Genomic DNA, 17,794 nt, shown 5'->3' with positions numbered 1-17,794 from the left:
GAAAAAGGTGCTGTGATAGCTCAAGCATACTTGAGGAGTACTATTTTGGCTGAATATGCAGTCTTTGCCATGGAGGACATTTGTGACTCCTCTCAGAAGGGGGCACACCCCATGCTGTGTGCTTTCATGACAATTACAAACAGTTCACACTAGAAATATTAAAATCTTGTGACAGCATATGGAGACCACTTATTGACAATGAGTCAAGCCCAAACTTCCATCATTTTCCAAAGGTTTTCCAACATCCTTTTCTGTCCGAGGTTTATTGAAAAATGTAAGCTACCATGAAGGAACAGTATGGTGGACAAAGAAATAAGCTCGGCAGAGTTTTTTCCTGATACTTCTAACAGAATATAAAGATGGAAATATAAATATATTATAATAATATAATATGAAGATTTTTTTAAAAGATTCTGTTAAAGATGTAAGTTAATTGACTAGAACCAAGCGAAGAGGTACAACTCTCAAAATGTCCCCACTTTTAGCCAATATTTGGCTGCAAATATACCTTTTGGGCCTGGTGGACCTGGAAGTCCAATGCCAGGAATACCTGGCTCTCCTTTCACGCCTGGAATGCCTGGCAGGCCACGTTGACCTGGCTGACCAGGCTCTCCTGTACAGAGAAGAAAATCAGTGTAATTATCAAGAGTCAGTCAGAAAGAAAGGCTCTAGCAAATCCCCAGACATCTCATTGCAGCTTTACCTGGAAGACCTGGGTCACCATTTCTGCCTGAAGGACCAGGGGGGCCAGGTACTCCTGGTTCTGTAATAGTCTGACCAGGTTCACCTTTTGGACCTGAGACCAAAGATAGGAAATATGCATCATTCTGTCAGAGTTTCTTTTCTCTCTTTCTTTTCTGAGCAGAAAGAAAAGATACTAGCCACATTCTAAGCTTACAAAGAACTTAACACCAGTAAGACTTTATCTAGTAGGCTTTACCCCCCCTCTGAAACCTGTACAGTATTTATTAGCTCAGAGTCATTGCTTATGTTAAGACAGTTTTCTTGAAGTCATTTTTTAGCTTCCTCCTAGGTCCTATCATGTGAACAGCATGTTTCATAGCTGACAGGAGTAGAACTTCATCATAATCCGTGTAGTTGACAATAAAGTGTTCAACTTCAAAGCAAATTTGTTCAAAGCAAATTTTTCTTTTGAAGGAAGGACACAACAGTGCAGTCACACTGCCAACCATTAAGCTTAAGCCAAATGGTAGTTGCAATGTGTTTCCACTACAGTCAGTCAAGGAGAAATGTCTCCAGAGGTTAGGACAGAAGGATGAGTAAAGTGCTTGCAGTTGACATACAAATTCTGCTCACTTTGTGATTCTGTGGTAACTTTCAGTAAGGGAGCTTATAAATGCAAGGTCTTTTACTGTTTTTGAGTAAAGCTTAAAAGCCAGCTACCAGCTTTCCTGAGCCAAATGGATACAACTTGGTTGTAAAGCTTTTGTTCAAGGGATTAACTCACCAGGAACTCCGGGAGGTCCTGGACGACCTGATACACCTTGGATGCCCTTTTCACCAGGTGAACCTTGTGGACCAAAACCAGGAGGTCCAGGAAGTCCTTTGTCTCCAGGAAGACCTGGTATTCCTGGGTCACCTGGAATTCCCATTTCTCCTTTGAATGCAACACTTCCCTGAAGAGGAGGAAGAGCAGGATGGGAAAGAAAAGCATGTATTTTCCGGGAAAGGAGTAAAGTGTTTCACTGTTTCTGTTTTGAAACTCTCTGGTAGTTTCCATCCTTCTAACTCTCAAGGCCATTACATTACCAACATCTTACCAACATGCTAGAGATAATGTCCAAATCTGGCTACTTAATTCTCTGCGCTACACAGGTGAACAGCAGAAGGGTCTATCTGTTGCTGCCCAAGAAAAGTCTCTCAGCTTAGTTTTAGAGAGGCACTGACAGATTGTAGAGACTACCCTGTCTATCATTACTAGATTGGCATCTACTGGAGACAATTATTTCATTACTCACATTCAGAGAAAAGTGCATTGGCCAGTCCTCCTATCTGCATTATTCCAAACGCATCCAGGACTTCCCAAAACATCTGTCCAAACAAAGACAGCATAAAATGCAACTCACAGGTTCCCCCTTAGGGCCAGGCAGACCTGGCAGTCCATCTCGTCCAGGAGTGCCATCTATGCCAGGAAGACCTGGAGGTCCTGGGAAGCCAGGATCTCCCTTGTCACCTTTCATTCTTGGAGAAGTCAGGACATCCCCTGGGTCTCCTTTAGGACCAGGTCTCCCAGGGGCACCTGGGGGCCCTGGAAATCCCTGAGTGGAGAGAGAAAAACAAAAACAAAAGACAAACTCAATAAGCATTTTATTTTTTTTTCAATTCCATTCTGAGGTTGGCATAACATACAAATTAGAGGTTGAAAGTAGTTAGAGACAAAAAAGCATTATTAGACTTAGAATTCACATTTACCGAGCACAGATCTACCAAACATACAAGACAAACGAGACACTTCATCTTCCCAGTAGAACAAAACAGCACCACTTACTGGTGGTCCTACAAGGCCAGTTAATCCAAGAAGCCCCTTTTCACCTTTTGGTCCAGGAAAACCAGGAGAACCTGAGTAATGCAGAAAAGGAGAAAACAATAGTATGATGCAGTAGAAGCTATAAATGTCAAGCACACTGTTTGCAGAGTATAATAGCCAAGTTCTTTTAAAATCAGGCAAGGTTTAGCCCGCCTTTTTTTTGTGTGTGTGTGTGTGGGGCGCAGCTTAATTTTATTTGAGCAAAACAGAATTTGTAACTCTAAGTTGAATCAATAATGTCAGAAAGAATGTAACACACTCCAAAAGCTCCAGTTCCTCTATCATTTGAGCAGAAATGAATTTCTCTTTCAGTTAAACCTATAGCAAGCCATTTACCTTCAATAAGCACAATGCTTATAAGATTATCTTTGATCAAAGAATTTCTTTGGAACACAAATTTTCAAAAATGAACAATTGTTTTGCATGTTTCCAGCCTGTTTCTCCCTGAACACTTCTCAGCTGGGCAAAATGAGACACAAACCTATATATCAGAGTTGGTATTGTGTGCATCTGAGTTTGCACACAATACACACTTAGATATGAAATGTTTTTATAAAATATTTTAAGCAAAATAGCGATGATTACAGCTTTACCTGGACTACCTGGAGGTCCTGGAAGTCCTCTCTCCCCAGGAGGCCCAGATATTCCAGTTCCTATGCAATTGAAGCATGTGTCTCCTTGATCACCTACAAAAAGTTGCATTAAGAAAAGCATACTTGAGCATTAAGTCTTAGAAAATATTAAAAGAATCCAGCACAACTGTGATTGCTTTCTTGTTTATGATCTATAATATCAAGTCTGAAATGACAATTTTGTGTAGTCTTATGGTATCTTAAATATTAGTAGGCTTCCTCCATGAAGGCCAAACTCATTTTTGATGTTTTTGGTTGCTAGAGATCAGTCAGCCAACAGTCAGATACAAATAGAATTTATTTAGGATAGCAGAATGAAACAAAACTGAAAAAAAAAATGCTTTTAATAGTGCAGAATGAAACTGTGGATTTTTTTCTGAGCAAAAGATTTATCTCTGAAAGAAGGTATTTGACACTTCAAACTACAACTTTAGAACAAAATGCACCAGAATCCAAAACTTCAGTTAAACTCCAAGAGGGCAAAATAACTACTGAGACTGTTTTATTAAATACAGCTGACCTGACAATAGGCTAAACATATTTCATTAAAAAAATGAACTGTTTCAAGACATTCAGGAATTCCATTCATGCAGACTTTTCTATGGTGTTCATCACTGTATTAGCTAAACATTTTGTTTGAGTTAATTAATTAAATCTTACAATCTCCACGAGAAAAAAATACTTCTGTTTAAAAGGAGTATAAAGTCAAGTGAGATGCTCAAAGTCATTTAAGATGTCCATGGTTGAGCTAGAAAAAGATGCTCACTTACCCATATCAGCATCCTCATTGCAAGGTCGTCTTTTTGGAAACAAGGATATACATTAAAGATGTCTTTTGGTTAGTGAACAAACAGGCAAACTCCTTCTAGACTGACCAACTCAAATTATGAATCTTACATTTATAATTTCAATGTTGCTTTCCTCTAAATAATGTCAAATTTATCCATGAAGTAAGCATAAAACTTTTTCACATGGAGGTAGTTTCTATCTACCTGGAAGGTACTCATAAACCTGAAGCTCCATTTGACTTTAATCATGGTCTGTGCAAGGCCATCCAAATGGGTTATACTCTCAGACAGTTTGAGAGTCTTGTGCTTTTACACTAGATGAAGGACTATCCTATGTCCAAACAAAACAGATTTCTTATTCAGAAACACATCAAATTTGCACCCAACCTTAATGGGAAGAGACACTGTTTATTCTGTACCTAATGCAAGCTTTAAACTGTTAAACAAGCTTTAACAAGAAAAGAAAAAAACATTTCCATAACATGGCACCTTTTTGGCCTCGCTCCCCCATAAAGCCTGGTTGTCCTGGAATTCCGGGAGGACCTGGTGGCCCCTGCTCACATAACCCTTCACCTAAGTAGAATCAAGAGAGGTTTAATGATCAACACATGTTAGGCTGACAGCAGCACTGAATACATGTATTCAGTGCAAAAACGTGCTTTTTGGTCTTTCTGTGTGTATTCTAACATCAAGCACAATCACAGATCAAACGCTTTTGTTAATTCAGAGATAGGAATGTATATGGAAACCTACCAGTGTAATTCAGACTCAAAAGAAAGAAAAAAAAATCAGTGATGTTACACAACACTCATAAGCTTCCTTTCACAACCTCAATTATCTCCCACTACTTCCCACAGCTTGTACCTTCCCCTCTCTATGATGCTATGTTCTGCCATTTAGCCTCAGATAATAAAAGCACATGCATATGAAGTACCATATGAGGTACTTAAAGATGCCAGTACCACAGTAGGAGACACTAGATTCCTCCCCAAACTGTGTTAGCCCCTCTTTACCACAGCTTTCCAGTTCCCAGTTCCACCTCTGATTCCCCACCTCCCTCCTCTCAAAAAGCAGCTAAGAGCCATCCTCTCAAGTCCCCACCCCCAAGGTAACTGTGTATGATTTACACAATAGAATATAAATGAAGTGAAACTGCAATTCTGTCAAGAATTACTCCCTTTGACTCTTGCAGAATCACCATTCTTAGTAGGGCTCCTTCAAGCAGTTATTAGATCACATTGTTAAAGCTAACTTTACTCGATAAAGCATTGAAGTGGTCATCTCCTGCATTATGTGCATTCATATGAAGTAGGATTTGATATCAACTCAAGAAATAAAAAATCTGAGACAGATTTGCTGGGCCCTGGAGAACTGCTATTAATCTGCCACTAGGCTGAAAGCTCCCTTGAGTCTGACAAGATTCCTTCTCCAACCAGCCAAGCTGAATCTCACAGGTAAGTCACAGTAGGGCTAATTTGAAGCAGAAAGAGGCATGATAACGCCTGGCTACAATTTACACCATTCAACTCCCAGATCCTGTAACAGTTCTGAAGGCTAGGGCTCTCCTACAAAGGTCATGATTTGCAGTGGCTTAGAGGAATATATGAATAGCTTGGAATCTTGATCCCCTTTCCACAGGCTTTTGTTGTGATGAATGGCATGTTTAGAGGAAGAATTAAAAAAAGAATGAATAGCTAAACTGTTCAGTGTCTTCTGCTTGCTATCTATGTGACCACCACTTACCAGGAGGAACTGATGGTGCAGGTGGTCCTGGAGGACCTGGTGGTCCCGGCGATCCCCGGGGTCCATCAAGTCCTGGCTGTCCAGGAATGGAAACACCAGGTAAACCTGGCTCTCCTTTCTGTCCTCTCTCACCAGGCAAGCCAGGTGGGCCAGGAGGACCAACAGTTGTGACCCCTAAGATGAGAAAAGCTTAGTTTGTTGACAACTCAAGGGTTTAAATAACTTTTTTTGTAGAGGTAACAACGATATTTGATGAACAAAATGCTGCAGATAAGATTGTCTCTTTTAATGTATGCATAAGTATTCCATAACATCTTTGTTACAGATGGTGAATGTTTCATACTGGAATCTAGGAACAGAGTACAACTGTGAATACATTTATCTGTGCATAAAAAACAGATAAATCTGCATGCTGACATACACATTTTGACACCCACACATTTTGCATTTTCAAAGATTTTGGTTTGAAAATTTGACCTGAGACTCAACAGCTAAAAAAGCAGTTTCTGAAGGAAAGAAATAAAATAGGACTAATGAATGGAAAGACTGATGGGAAAAAGATCATTTAAATGTTGTAACATTTGAGTTATACCGTGCTTTTCTGTACAGATAAATGATAAACATAGGTACCACCACTCATTCCCATTCTATACTCAGAGCATCTCCACTGGCCTTTAATACCGACCAATACACAGCAAAGAACAGATTTGATGGCCAGGTACCAGGGTTCTCATACACAATACTTTCTCTGTATAATGCAGTGGATAATATATGTTACAAATGAGTGAGATGACCTTACCCCTAAGGTCATTAAACTAGGATCTATTTGATAGCCTTGATGATTAGTATCCTCTGCTCACCATAACAGTAGTACTGAGTGTTCAGAATTCCTCAGATTACTCCCATAAACTAAGGGCTATCCTTTAAACTCAAAGGTAGATCTAAATAGTTCTGCCTTTGCTTCCTGCTCAGTCCACCTGCCAAACAAACTGCTAAAAGACCACAACACTAAATATTTGCTCAGATGTTGAATATATTGCTCATTTTAATGCTTGCACTCTTACCTGGAGAACCTGGCAAGCCAGGTGGGCCTGGTCTACCAGAGAATCCACGCTCCCCTTTGGCACCTGGAAGTCCTGGCAATCCTTTGCTACCTTTTGGTCCCACTGCTGCATCAATGCCTGGTCTTGAAATGACCTATTAATGTTTAATGTTAGTGTTTATGTGAAACTTGTCAATTACTAAGCCAAGAAAATGTCGCTGGAAAGGTAAAGAAAGGTGAGAGAAGAAAAGTTCGATGTGTTTTGAACCCAGTCATTGACAGGATGCTTTTCTCATGCCGCTGAATTAGCACTGAAAATTCCCCTGAAGAGTAGTCCCAACAGAAAACCAAACCACAGTGTTCTCATGAAATTTGTTAAAAATCCTACAGCACATTGCATTCTTGCTGTATGAAAGGAAACAGCGCTTGTGCAGAACATAAGTTCTGCAACAAATCTTCCCAACACGCCCGCTTCCTGAAAAAGTGAAGTAATATAACTCCAGCATACAGTATATGCATCTTCTACAGAGAAGATTTAAAAACCCTTCACTTTCATCTGACTCCATCAAAATACAAGCAGCAAGAATAGAGGCATCAAATTCTGTTTTATTATAGAGGTGCTAATTCATAGTTACATCACTGATATCAAAGGAGATACTGGGATTAACATTAGAATGACAGGAATTGGGCCATAGTATTTGCTTCAGACCGCTTAGGGGATGAGGTAGTACATAGGCAAATGACACTGAGAGAATGACAACCTTATAGAAGAATTCTTGCTCAGGTCATTTCAATTTCTTGGCAGCAGACTGTGACAACATAAACAATGGCTCAGGATGGGTTTTCCATGGTGCAGTGTCTTTTGGTGTGATTAGAATAGGCTAAATATTAGTTGTTCTCTATAAAAAGACTTCAGTTCAACTGAAAAAGTGACTTGGTGTTGCTTTGCAAGGCAATTCTCTGAATTTTTGAAAATTTTTTTTATGCTGATCCACCAACACCTAGCATAAAACATATGTCCACCAACTTCAGAGAAGCTGCCTCATTTCTCCTGGTCTGAGGTTATAGTCTAGCCTTGTGTTTGTAACCTGGCAAATCCTAGAGCACAGGATCTATCTTGAGAGAAGGGAACAATCATTTGTATTAATGAATATATGAAATCTTTTCTGCTTCTGTCAGTTATTGGTATACACAGAAATGAGACTTACAGTCACCTCAGCATTATGATGAGACAACACTGCTAACAAAATGGGAGAAGTAAAGAAAGCATCAGCAACTTACACTTCCAGGAGGACCAGGGGGACCAATGTCACCTTTTTCACCCTATCAATGAAATTCAAGAGTGTTTTTATACTGCACGCAAGACATTTACTGCAAATATTCCACAGCACTTTAACAGTATAGGCAATGTAGTTACTGCTCAGCCAGAACTGAACTCAGTGATGGCAGATTTTGTAGTACTGCAGCAATAATGACAAATAATCCTGCATACCTTTTCACCAGCTCTTCCCGGAGCACCATCTACTCCAGGCTCACCAGGTAAACCCTTCAAGAAAATAAAGATAATCACATTCAGATCTTTTCCATATCAGCAAAAAAACCTTTAAGAAGTCTGCTTAGGTGAGAAACACATGAGGTACTCACATCTAGACCAGGCTGACCAGGATCTCCATCTTTGCCAGGCTTTCCCTTCAAAGACATAAAAATGTATTGAAATAAAAATCTTCAGTAGTGAAGAATTCTTGTGGAAATAACGTTACTTCCCATTTTTCAATACACCAGATTTCCTCTAGAACACAACCCTTGTGACAAATACCTCATAGACATGAACCATGTATAATCAACTGAGTTTACTAAACTGAGGATTGAATTTGAAAACCAGAGCACAAAAACTCGACAAGCCTCAAAGAAACTTGTGAGAATACAGCATATAATGACCTCCAGTCAACTAAGTGCTGATTCCTTGCATTTAATGTTTTATTTGTTTTATAATAGAGGTGTTCTTTACTTTCAAAACAGATCCTAACTCTGAAACAGTAGACCACAACATTTAATTAGGAAATAATATAACGCGACCAGTGAAATTAAATACAAACAGAATTTTCTGTGTTTGAATTTTAACTCTCCTTTAAACAGAACACATTTTTTCTGAAGAATAACATCAATAAAATATAAAGTGCAATTCTGTTCAAAGAAGTGACTTCTGAAACCATACCTTCCTGTGGAACAGATTTGTCATTGCTACACTAAAAGTAGTGCAAACTCCATTTTATTCCAGACCATCCAACAGGCAAAACAAATATAAGTGGTTTTGGCATTACAGAAGCAGTATGGATGGGGAACATCAAGTAGAACATCATTAGAATAGTTGATCAAGTTTCACCAGAGTGCCAAGATGAGTTCTTAGTCACTGAGAAGTCAATAATGAGATCACACTGATTTACTAGAGTACAACATGATTTGCAAAACCTTTACTATTAGTGATGGTGTTGATTTCCCAAATAATGAAGCTTGAAGATACCTAGTGAATTTGCAAGACCAGCTGTTTGATGACATATACTAACATTTTTTTTCTGAGTATATCTGACATGGGTTTGAGCTGCACAGAACAATATGGAACTCTAAACATAATTTTAGAGTCATTTAACAGTAAAACTGCACTTCAAATGTGCATCATGTCCAATTTAGAGCAATAAAAAACAAGCAAAAATGTTGGTAAACAAGCTTTTGGTAAAAGGCATCCCTCACACCCACTAAGGATTTTCATCCTTTCAGATCTTTGCAAATTTATGTGGCTCCCAAATACTTTTCAGAGAAAAAAGTTGGAGAATCATCCAACCTTGCTGATTCTATGATTCTATGAATCCAATTCAAAAAAAAACTACATCAGATATAATGAGTTTTGGCTCTGTAAATCTGCATCATTTCTTATACAGAAAAGGCAAATGAAAGCTTGCCTACAAATCTCAGCAACTAAAAAGAGTTTTATTGAGAATCCCAAATGGACTTTTCTTCAATGGTCTGTCTTTCTTTTGTATAGAAATCTGAAAATATATCACCAATATGTTTTTAAATAGGATTTTTATATTGTCTAATGAAGGTGAGCATGACCTGTGGCTTGATTTTCAAAGGTGTCCATTATATTGATGAAACTATGAAGACAAGCCGAGCTTGTCTTTTCTTTGCAGGTACAGTCCATGTTATTTTTGTCCTACTTCTTAGCACCTCTATGACCTTCCTCAGCTTTCCTGAGCTGGGATACCCAAACAAATCCAAATTTCCATTTTTTTTTGAATCTAGACAGGAACAAGGTGACTCATACTATCCCTAGAAGCAGCTAACCTGATTTGTCTCATCACCAGATAGTACATAAACAGAAGCAGTCTCTTGAGAAGTGACAAATGAACTCTTGATCTTGATGCAACATTCAGAGACTTGTTGTTGTGACTCATTTCACAAGTAAATCCCCTGAGTTACACAGACCAGCTTATAAATAGAGCAGTCTCATGCTACTTGGCAAACCAATACACAGAAAACTGAATGAAGAACCTCTCTAAAAGGAAACAGAAAACCGTTGCTTCATAGTCCAACAACTTCAAAGAATGTTTTCATATGCAATAGATAACATCATCCGAATGTAATTTTGCCTGCTCCAAGACTAACACCTGCATATAGATGATTCAGTCAAGAAAACACCAAGAGATCCATAGCTAGAACCACCTTCCACAAAACAGATGCATCACCTACAGTCTGCCAGAGGATGGAAGGGGGGGGGGGTAACAAAAAAGTCTCTTACCCAGAAGCTGATGGCCCAATCTGAATTCAACATTTGCATAATTCTCAAAGATAACACTGATTGGAAAGATAAATGTTTGGTTAAATAGATTACTTACTCTTTTGCCTGGTTCTCCTTGCTCACCTTTTTCACCTTTAACGCCACCGGGAAGACCCTGGACACACAAACATTATCTTAAACTGAGCCCACAACCCAGAGTAGAATGAATTTACAGTTCTGATACAGAGGCAACAAAAAAGGACTAAAAGAGGACTACTCACAGGAGGGCCTTGTGGCCCAGGAAGTCCTGGTGGGCCTGGATCACCTGGAATACCCTGTCAAGCATGGGCAAAAGAAAAAGAGGATTAAAGGCTCCATCACTCCCTAGTCTCTCCATTTTTTTAATAGAATCTTTTTTGCTCTTATTTAGATTTCCAAGTGCCATGAAGAGCAAAGGCTCGTATCAAATATTCTTTATTTGTGCAGATCTTCAAGTGCAACCATAAATTTCATTAACTGCTCATCCTGTTTATCTAGATGATTCACTCTACTAAGACACAATTGCCTCCTGCATGCACTGCAGCAGCTGGTTTGGTGGTCTGCAGCTGCTATACAATAATAAAAAGGAAGGAAGGAAGGAAGGAATATCAGATCCAGCTGAAATTACAGCGGTAACAGTTGCTGGTAATTGCTGAAGTTGTGAAGATCAAAGATACCAAGATCAGTACCCTGCTCTTCAGAAAAGTGTCACTGGATTACCATGTCAAAAAGCTGGGGTTTCTATCTCATCTTGTTACACCTCTGTATAAAGTATCAAATCTTTTCACTGTTAGTTTAAAGAGAAAGTTACAGGCTACTGAATCCACAAAAGCTTTGTGTATAATTTCTGTTTTTTCTTAGAGGCCTTCCAGACTTATGCTTCACTTTTTCAATCAGAGATCATGTGTGTATCTCAAAAAACAAGTGGAATGTTGAAATTCTTTACTGATTGTGTATTACCAAGTACACAATATAAATGTTGAAATATAAATAGATCTTTAAACCTTTAAATTGTTATAAATATTGGTCAAAGGCAATGTACTCGGACTGTGTCAGCATTGGACTGTGTCCTTCAGAGATCCTTGATAACAGAAGCATATTACTTTGTCCCTAATAAAGTTAGCTGAATTTTTGCTTCAAAATTTTGTGGTCAAAGTGTGATCAAAATTTTGCCTCCTGTTTTCTTAGAGCTACAAAGACACGGTGTTCTTTACCTTCTGTGTTATTAACCAGTAAAAAAAAAAAAAAAAAAAAAAAAAAAGGAGGCTGAGACCTTCCTAAAATGACTCACATTGCAAATGTGCATGTGCATGAGTGGATAGCTCCAGGATATGATTTAGTGAGGCCTAACATTCTTATGAAAGGGAGGGTAACAAATGGTTTTGATCAAGATGAAGGGCAGCAAAATTGTCCTATTCCCTGCCAAAATAAAATACTGCTGTCTACCAATGCATTCTTCTCTCTGACATGTTTCCTTAGTCAGCCAAGATGAAAAGGTAGAAAGCAAAAAAAAAGATCCAAATAAAGATAGAAAAAAGTTAGTTTAAAGTCATGTAGGAGTTCAGTTACAGAGCATCATCACAGTGATGTTCGCATCATCACAGTGATGTTAGAGCATAAAAATGACAACTCTTGCTTATAAGTGTCTGCCTCAGCCATTCTACTGCTCAGGCTGATATTTGAGACTACTACAGAAACTTCTAAAATAAAAAATAAATCCAGGCACACATGACCCTGCTGGTGGCGTACAGGTTGCCTATGACTAGACCCCATAATCAAGAGAGACCATAAAGATTTCCCAGTGAAGAAAAACGGAAAAAACATAATAACTTTAAAAAAGGCAACTCTCCCCAAAACCTTGGGCACCTCTTGGTGGAGGAGGATCCATACAAGTTAAACCAACAGTCTGAGCTTACTGCCACAGTATGGCTCAGTATTTCCTTTTGAGAGGCCAGAAACTAGGAATTTATTCAGTCCAAAAGGAAGAAAAAGTCAGGGCATCATTTATGACCAAAAAATTAAGCAAGCTGAGTTAAAATTTTTGAGAGACTTCTTCACAATAGATGACAAAGCAGGTTACTTAATGGGAATATGAACCCCTACACATCTTTGCAAAGCTGAAACTGAGTGTTCTGAGGAATGAGAATAGTTTAACTGCTTTTACTGTTACTTTCTTTGAGATAGCTTACTTTGTAGACCAGTTATTTTACTAGAGGAGTAACTCAAATAACATGACTAGCATGCCTTCTATCAAAGGAAAAATACTCAGACCTGAAACATTCAGTGCTTTGGGAAAAATAACAGAACCTGTGTAGAGTGAGCAGGATATTAGTATACATTAGCTAAATCAAAGGAGGCTATAAATTTTATCATTGCAGATGGATATAATCTCCCACTCACCTGATCTCCTTTCTGAAACTCAATGTCATTTGGTCTTTTCTGCTCTCCAATTTGTCCTGGTGGCCCTGGAGGTCCCTGAAGACCTTGTTCACCCTAGTGTGCAAGAAGATGGCAGTTTATTACAGCCAATGTAAACTAAAATGACACGAAGTAAAATAGCATGCAAAACTATTTTGAAATTAATAAGCAAAGTATCATCATGATCATCTACTCACTTTTTCACCTTTGGGTCCTTGGAAATTCAAACCCATATTACCCTGCAAAGAGCAAAACTCATCAGCACTTAGGAGTCAAAAATCAAATCAACAGAAAGAAAAACAAAGCAAAATCAACCATCAACATCAATAGGGGGAAAAGAAATACCTTAGGTCCTGGCAGCCCTGATGGACCAGGAGGTCCCTATTAAGATGATTTAAAAAAAAAAAAAAAAAAAAAAGGAGAGAGAGAGAAAAGAAAAAAAAAGTTATTTGTTCACAGTACTTCTACTTGGGGATAGCCACACACTTTGCACGCCCCCTTTGTTAAAAGGGCACATTGCTACTTTGGTTAGGTCTGTGTTATACTCATGTTGACAAGGCATTTCTGTCATCCTCCAAGAGCTCTTCCTCATGATCTTATTAAACTTTACAAATATATAAGAAACTAGTTCCTGCTTTAAGTGAGAGAGTCTCATGAAATGAAACATTCAAATACTAAACATCTGTGAATTAAACACCTAAGTCTAAACGTGCTACGTCTCGTCCCACAGGATTCACAAGCAATAGAAGCAACAGTCTTCCACTTCACTCAGTGGAAACACAAACAAGGAGCCAGCAAAAGATGCAGTCTGATCTAAAGCAAAAAGAGCTCTGGGGACCGGCTGAATGTTTTAAACATAGCTCTTTTAAACATGCACAGTAGCAACTCCTGGTCACCTGAATACATGGTGAATACATACTAACTTCATTCCAAGTCTTGACTATCAAGAGCTCTGCCCTTTGCTGACTTGCTTCTGAGGACATGAAACAAAGTAGTAACTGCTTAGCTTCGTAAATGCCTGAGGTTTATAGGTAACTGGTTAAAGAAACTTACTGTCAAACCTGGGGGCCCTGGAGGGCCAATTGGACCTGGTATACCCATGGAACCGGGGGGGCCCTGTTGAGAAAGTGGAGGAGGCTGTCAGAAACACCTGTTTGTGGAAAACCAGTGTGACAAATGCAAGACCCTCGTAGTCAAGAAAACAACAGCTGGCATCCCATACATGTCAAATCAAAGGAACTGACCACTAACCTACCCATCTGCTTTTGAGGAAGGACCTAAAGGATTGCACGCTGTACTAGGACCATACTGCTCTCAACATTACTATGTCTCCTTTGGCTTGAATAAAGGAATGGTTTTTTTGTTTATACTGAACTACTTTTGCTCTTACTACTTTTGCTCTTTCTTTCTCTTCATGCACAGAGAACAACACCACACTGTATTTGTGATTTCCCCTAGCCAGAAACAGACAATAGGGAAGCACAGATCAGAGGAACAGAAATGCTAACAGGCTCAGTCTGGTCAGAATAGCCTGGGGCTCTGGCTTCTGTCCAGTTCAGGCTGATAGACGCATTTTCTGCTCCCCTTGTCCTTCCACTAAAGCAATGAATGGCTCAGTGGGGAAGCATAGGGCCTGGAGTCACTAGCTGTTTTCACAGAAGCCTGCTGGGAGAACAGCAACTCTGTCAGGATATGCAAGATGAAAACAGCTGAGACATTACTCTCTCCTCCTATCATCTGAAATAGCGGATATATCCCAGAAGGGCAGATGTTACTTGCTTTACCTCAGGGTTAGGAAGGGAAAGGAATTCCAGAACTGATACCGAGGATGTCTGAAGGAGGGCAGGAAGAGGAAACAAAGAAGAAAGCCAGCAACTGTGATTACAGCTGTCTGCTGGACACCACTTCCCTGCGCACAAGACCTTTCTGGCCGCTGTGGGTCACCTTATTAAGGGCAATATGGTTGTACTTACTTTCCCTGAAATCATAAACTAGAGGTACATTAAATCTGAACCTTGCTCCTTCATGTAAACATAGCTATCTCATAGTACCAAATGTTCCAACTGCACTGTAACACAAATATTCTTCATTTTAGCTTTTTTTTTTTTTAAAGGAAAAAACAGAATATAGTCTAATAGTACTTCAGACAACTCACAGGTATTCCTGGAAGACCTGGAAATCCTGGGTCGCCCTTCTGTCCTGGCAGCAAGGATGTAATTATTTCACCTGGTTCACCCTAGAAGAAAATGAGCCATCTTTAATTAATAGCACATTCTATAACTCTTTATCACCATTCTGACTACAAAGGACACAAACAGTGGACACAACTATTAAAAGCTTTCTTTTTATCTGTACAAATGTATCAGCATTGACTTGAATTCCAAAAGATTAAGGGATTGAAATACAAATGTTTCTACAAAAGAAAGGGCCATTCTAGTTGCATGTGAAAGCAACTGATAGGACACGACAGAAAAAAGGCTCATTCAGCCTTTTGCAATGTTCAACCTCATGAGATTAATGCAGAGTATGCAATTATAATGGTTATGCTTCATGATCTATACTGAAGTAGAGTTTCTTACTGATTTCAAGGAAGACTTTTGTTTTCAAAATCTGAAATACTTGTCCTGATCAGCTTGCATTTTAATATCTTTAAAATGAATGGGAAGAAAAGATGCTGAGGAAAACAATTCATCTTAAATGTCACCATTTCCCACCAATGTATTACACTGTTCTCTCAGGAGTTTATGGGAACAACTTGGCGCATCATACTTCCTTTATAATAGACTTGAACTGAAATTGAAGTTTTGGCCCATGGTCAAATAGGTCAAGGATACAAGAAAAAAATCTTAAATAAACTTAAAGGGTTAAACGCTAAAGTCTAAAATAAGATTATGAGATTACTTACACTAAGAGATTACACACTAATCTATAAAGTAGGAAGCATGTTTCCAAAAGGAACATAAGATGCTGCAACACACTGGATATTTTAAGTTCAATATTATTGTTAGGTCTTTAGCATTCTTCAGCATGCACATGTATATTATTGGTGCATTTAAGTGTTTGCAAACATGTGGCTAACTTGATGCCTCACAGCATACACAGACCAGTCCATTTAGGTACATGGCTCTCACAATCCCAAGTGAACCAGCTTCAGAAAACAGTTTGCTACTCCTGGAACTACTCATCCAGATTGGGTAAAGCTACAGCAGAATTTCTAGATAGATGCACTGGAATGGCCTAGAAACAATAAGCTTTCTGCAGAAATCCACTCCAGATTCCGATGGATATACATGGTATTGCACAAAAGCGAGCAGGTTACTTGTGTCAGATCACACTGAATATTTATACCTAGTTAGTACTTAGATGTGAGAGTACAGAACACTTACCTTCATACCTGGCAAACCAGGGGGTCCCTTTATTTAAAAGAAACAAAAGATAAAATAAAGATTAATATAAATAAATTATTGGTATGTTATTTTCAAACCACTGATCAGATCTACAGTGCAAGACAAGCATTAAAGAGAGAAACGTAAAAAGAGGAAAAAAGAAGAGAAAATATATTTTTAATGATATTAGCATTAAACAGAAAAATTTTTGAGATGTACTTTCAGCACGTTTAAGGAGGACTATCTTTCCATTTGCTGGCAACTCGTTTCTTGTTATGCCTCCTATTATTCTCTCTACTATATTCCTTTAGTGTTCGTTGTGTTGGTATTTAAGTTACTATCATAATTTTGCTGTACATTCTTTGGTCTTGTGAGGACAGAACCCTACACACTGTCTCTTCTTTCCACATCACTAATCTTCAGTAACACTTTTTAGGTGCACCAGTTGACAGTATCAAGAGCTTTCTTCTCTGACATACATGCATATACTTGTATTATATTTATACTTTGTATATTTGTATTTGTATTATTTTTTACAGGTGGCACAGCATTCCAGCAGTGAGAGAACTCAAATGGCTTTTTGTTAGCTTTGCCATAGTATGCCACATAAAATCTCACTAAAATCTAAAATATTTTGATTACTTTTTAACTGTAAAGAGTTGATAGTCTTATTTATTAAAAGAACAACTGCAAAAAGAGGCTGATAATTATCTACAGATGATATTTACAGAACTAAATAGTAGTTTCTCTGGGGAATACAGGGAGTTGATCTGGAAATCTTTTACTTACAGGAGGCCCTTGTAAACCAGGGAAACCTGGACTGCCTGGGAATCCACGCTCTCCCTTAAGGATGAAAAAGATGATTAGCCAAAATCAAAACAAAATATAATATAGACAAGTAAATGTTGGTTACTATGGTACAGAGAGGGAAAATGCATGTAGTGCTATAGAAGATCAACCTCTTATAAGGAAATATTATAAAGTGAAGGTAAGTAACATGTTAGAATGAAAGTGTATCCTTCCAACAAGGATACTAAATAATTATTTTCAGTAAAATGCTATCATAAATTAATAAATAATAATATAAAACAAATATATACATATATATATATGTGAAAATAAAAACCTCCCACTCTTTGGTAATAAGTTTTGCTTGCAAAGACCAAATACAGCATAGGATCCAGTTATGATATACTCCTCTCTCAGCTTATTAGCTATGAAATTAAGGATGATTAGAATAAAGTAATCTAGAAGTTAACTAAGATGGCTGCAGACTGTAAATGTCTGGTGCTAGCTATTTCTCACCACTAAGTTGTGCTTTAAGTAGCAGATCACGACCTCTCATCCCAGATGTGGATATAAGTGTGGATCATCTCAGAATCACCTGCACCACCCAGCAACAGCAAGTACTGCACACAATAAA

At 38.4% G+C, this 17,794-nt stretch overlaps 1 protein-coding gene across 1 annotated transcript in view; it reads right to left on the bottom strand.

Annotated features, from left to right (window-relative positions):
- COL4A5 (collagen type IV alpha 5 chain) overlaps positions 1 to 17,794 on the bottom strand; it is an 87,767-nt gene that overhangs the window by 32,975 nt on the left and 36,998 nt on the right. The window contains exons 7-27 of the mRNA XM_062585047.1: positions 17,161 to 17,214; positions 16,372 to 16,398; positions 15,141 to 15,221; positions 14,039 to 14,101; positions 13,331 to 13,366; positions 13,183 to 13,224; positions 12,968 to 13,060; positions 10,810 to 10,863; positions 10,647 to 10,703; positions 8,398 to 8,442; positions 8,246 to 8,299; positions 8,035 to 8,076; positions 6,776 to 6,908; positions 5,712 to 5,885; positions 4,458 to 4,541; positions 3,142 to 3,234; positions 2,510 to 2,580; positions 2,088 to 2,279; positions 1,469 to 1,637; positions 704 to 796; positions 509 to 613 (exon numbers count right to left, since the gene is read on the bottom strand). Coding sequence (XP_062441031.1) covers positions 509 to 613; positions 704 to 796; positions 1,469 to 1,637; positions 2,088 to 2,279; positions 2,510 to 2,580; positions 3,142 to 3,234; positions 4,458 to 4,541; positions 5,712 to 5,885; positions 6,776 to 6,908; positions 8,035 to 8,076; positions 8,246 to 8,299; positions 8,398 to 8,442; positions 10,647 to 10,703; positions 10,810 to 10,863; positions 12,968 to 13,060; positions 13,183 to 13,224; positions 13,331 to 13,366; positions 14,039 to 14,101; positions 15,141 to 15,221; positions 16,372 to 16,398; positions 17,161 to 17,214 — 1,762 coding nt within the window. The remainder of the gene's footprint in view (positions 1 to 508; positions 614 to 703; positions 797 to 1,468; positions 1,638 to 2,087; positions 2,280 to 2,509; positions 2,581 to 3,141; positions 3,235 to 4,457; positions 4,542 to 5,711; positions 5,886 to 6,775; positions 6,909 to 8,034; positions 8,077 to 8,245; positions 8,300 to 8,397; positions 8,443 to 10,646; positions 10,704 to 10,809; positions 10,864 to 12,967; positions 13,061 to 13,182; positions 13,225 to 13,330; positions 13,367 to 14,038; positions 14,102 to 15,140; positions 15,222 to 16,371; positions 16,399 to 17,160; positions 17,215 to 17,794) is intronic.

This window comes from Rhea pennata, chromosome 11, assembly GCF_028389875.1.
Source record: "Rhea pennata isolate bPtePen1 chromosome 11, bPtePen1.pri, whole genome shotgun sequence".
Lineage (NCBI taxonomy): Eukaryota > Metazoa > Chordata > Aves > Rheiformes > Rheidae > Rhea > Rhea pennata.
This window is presented reverse-complemented; position numbering and strand designations above follow the sequence as displayed.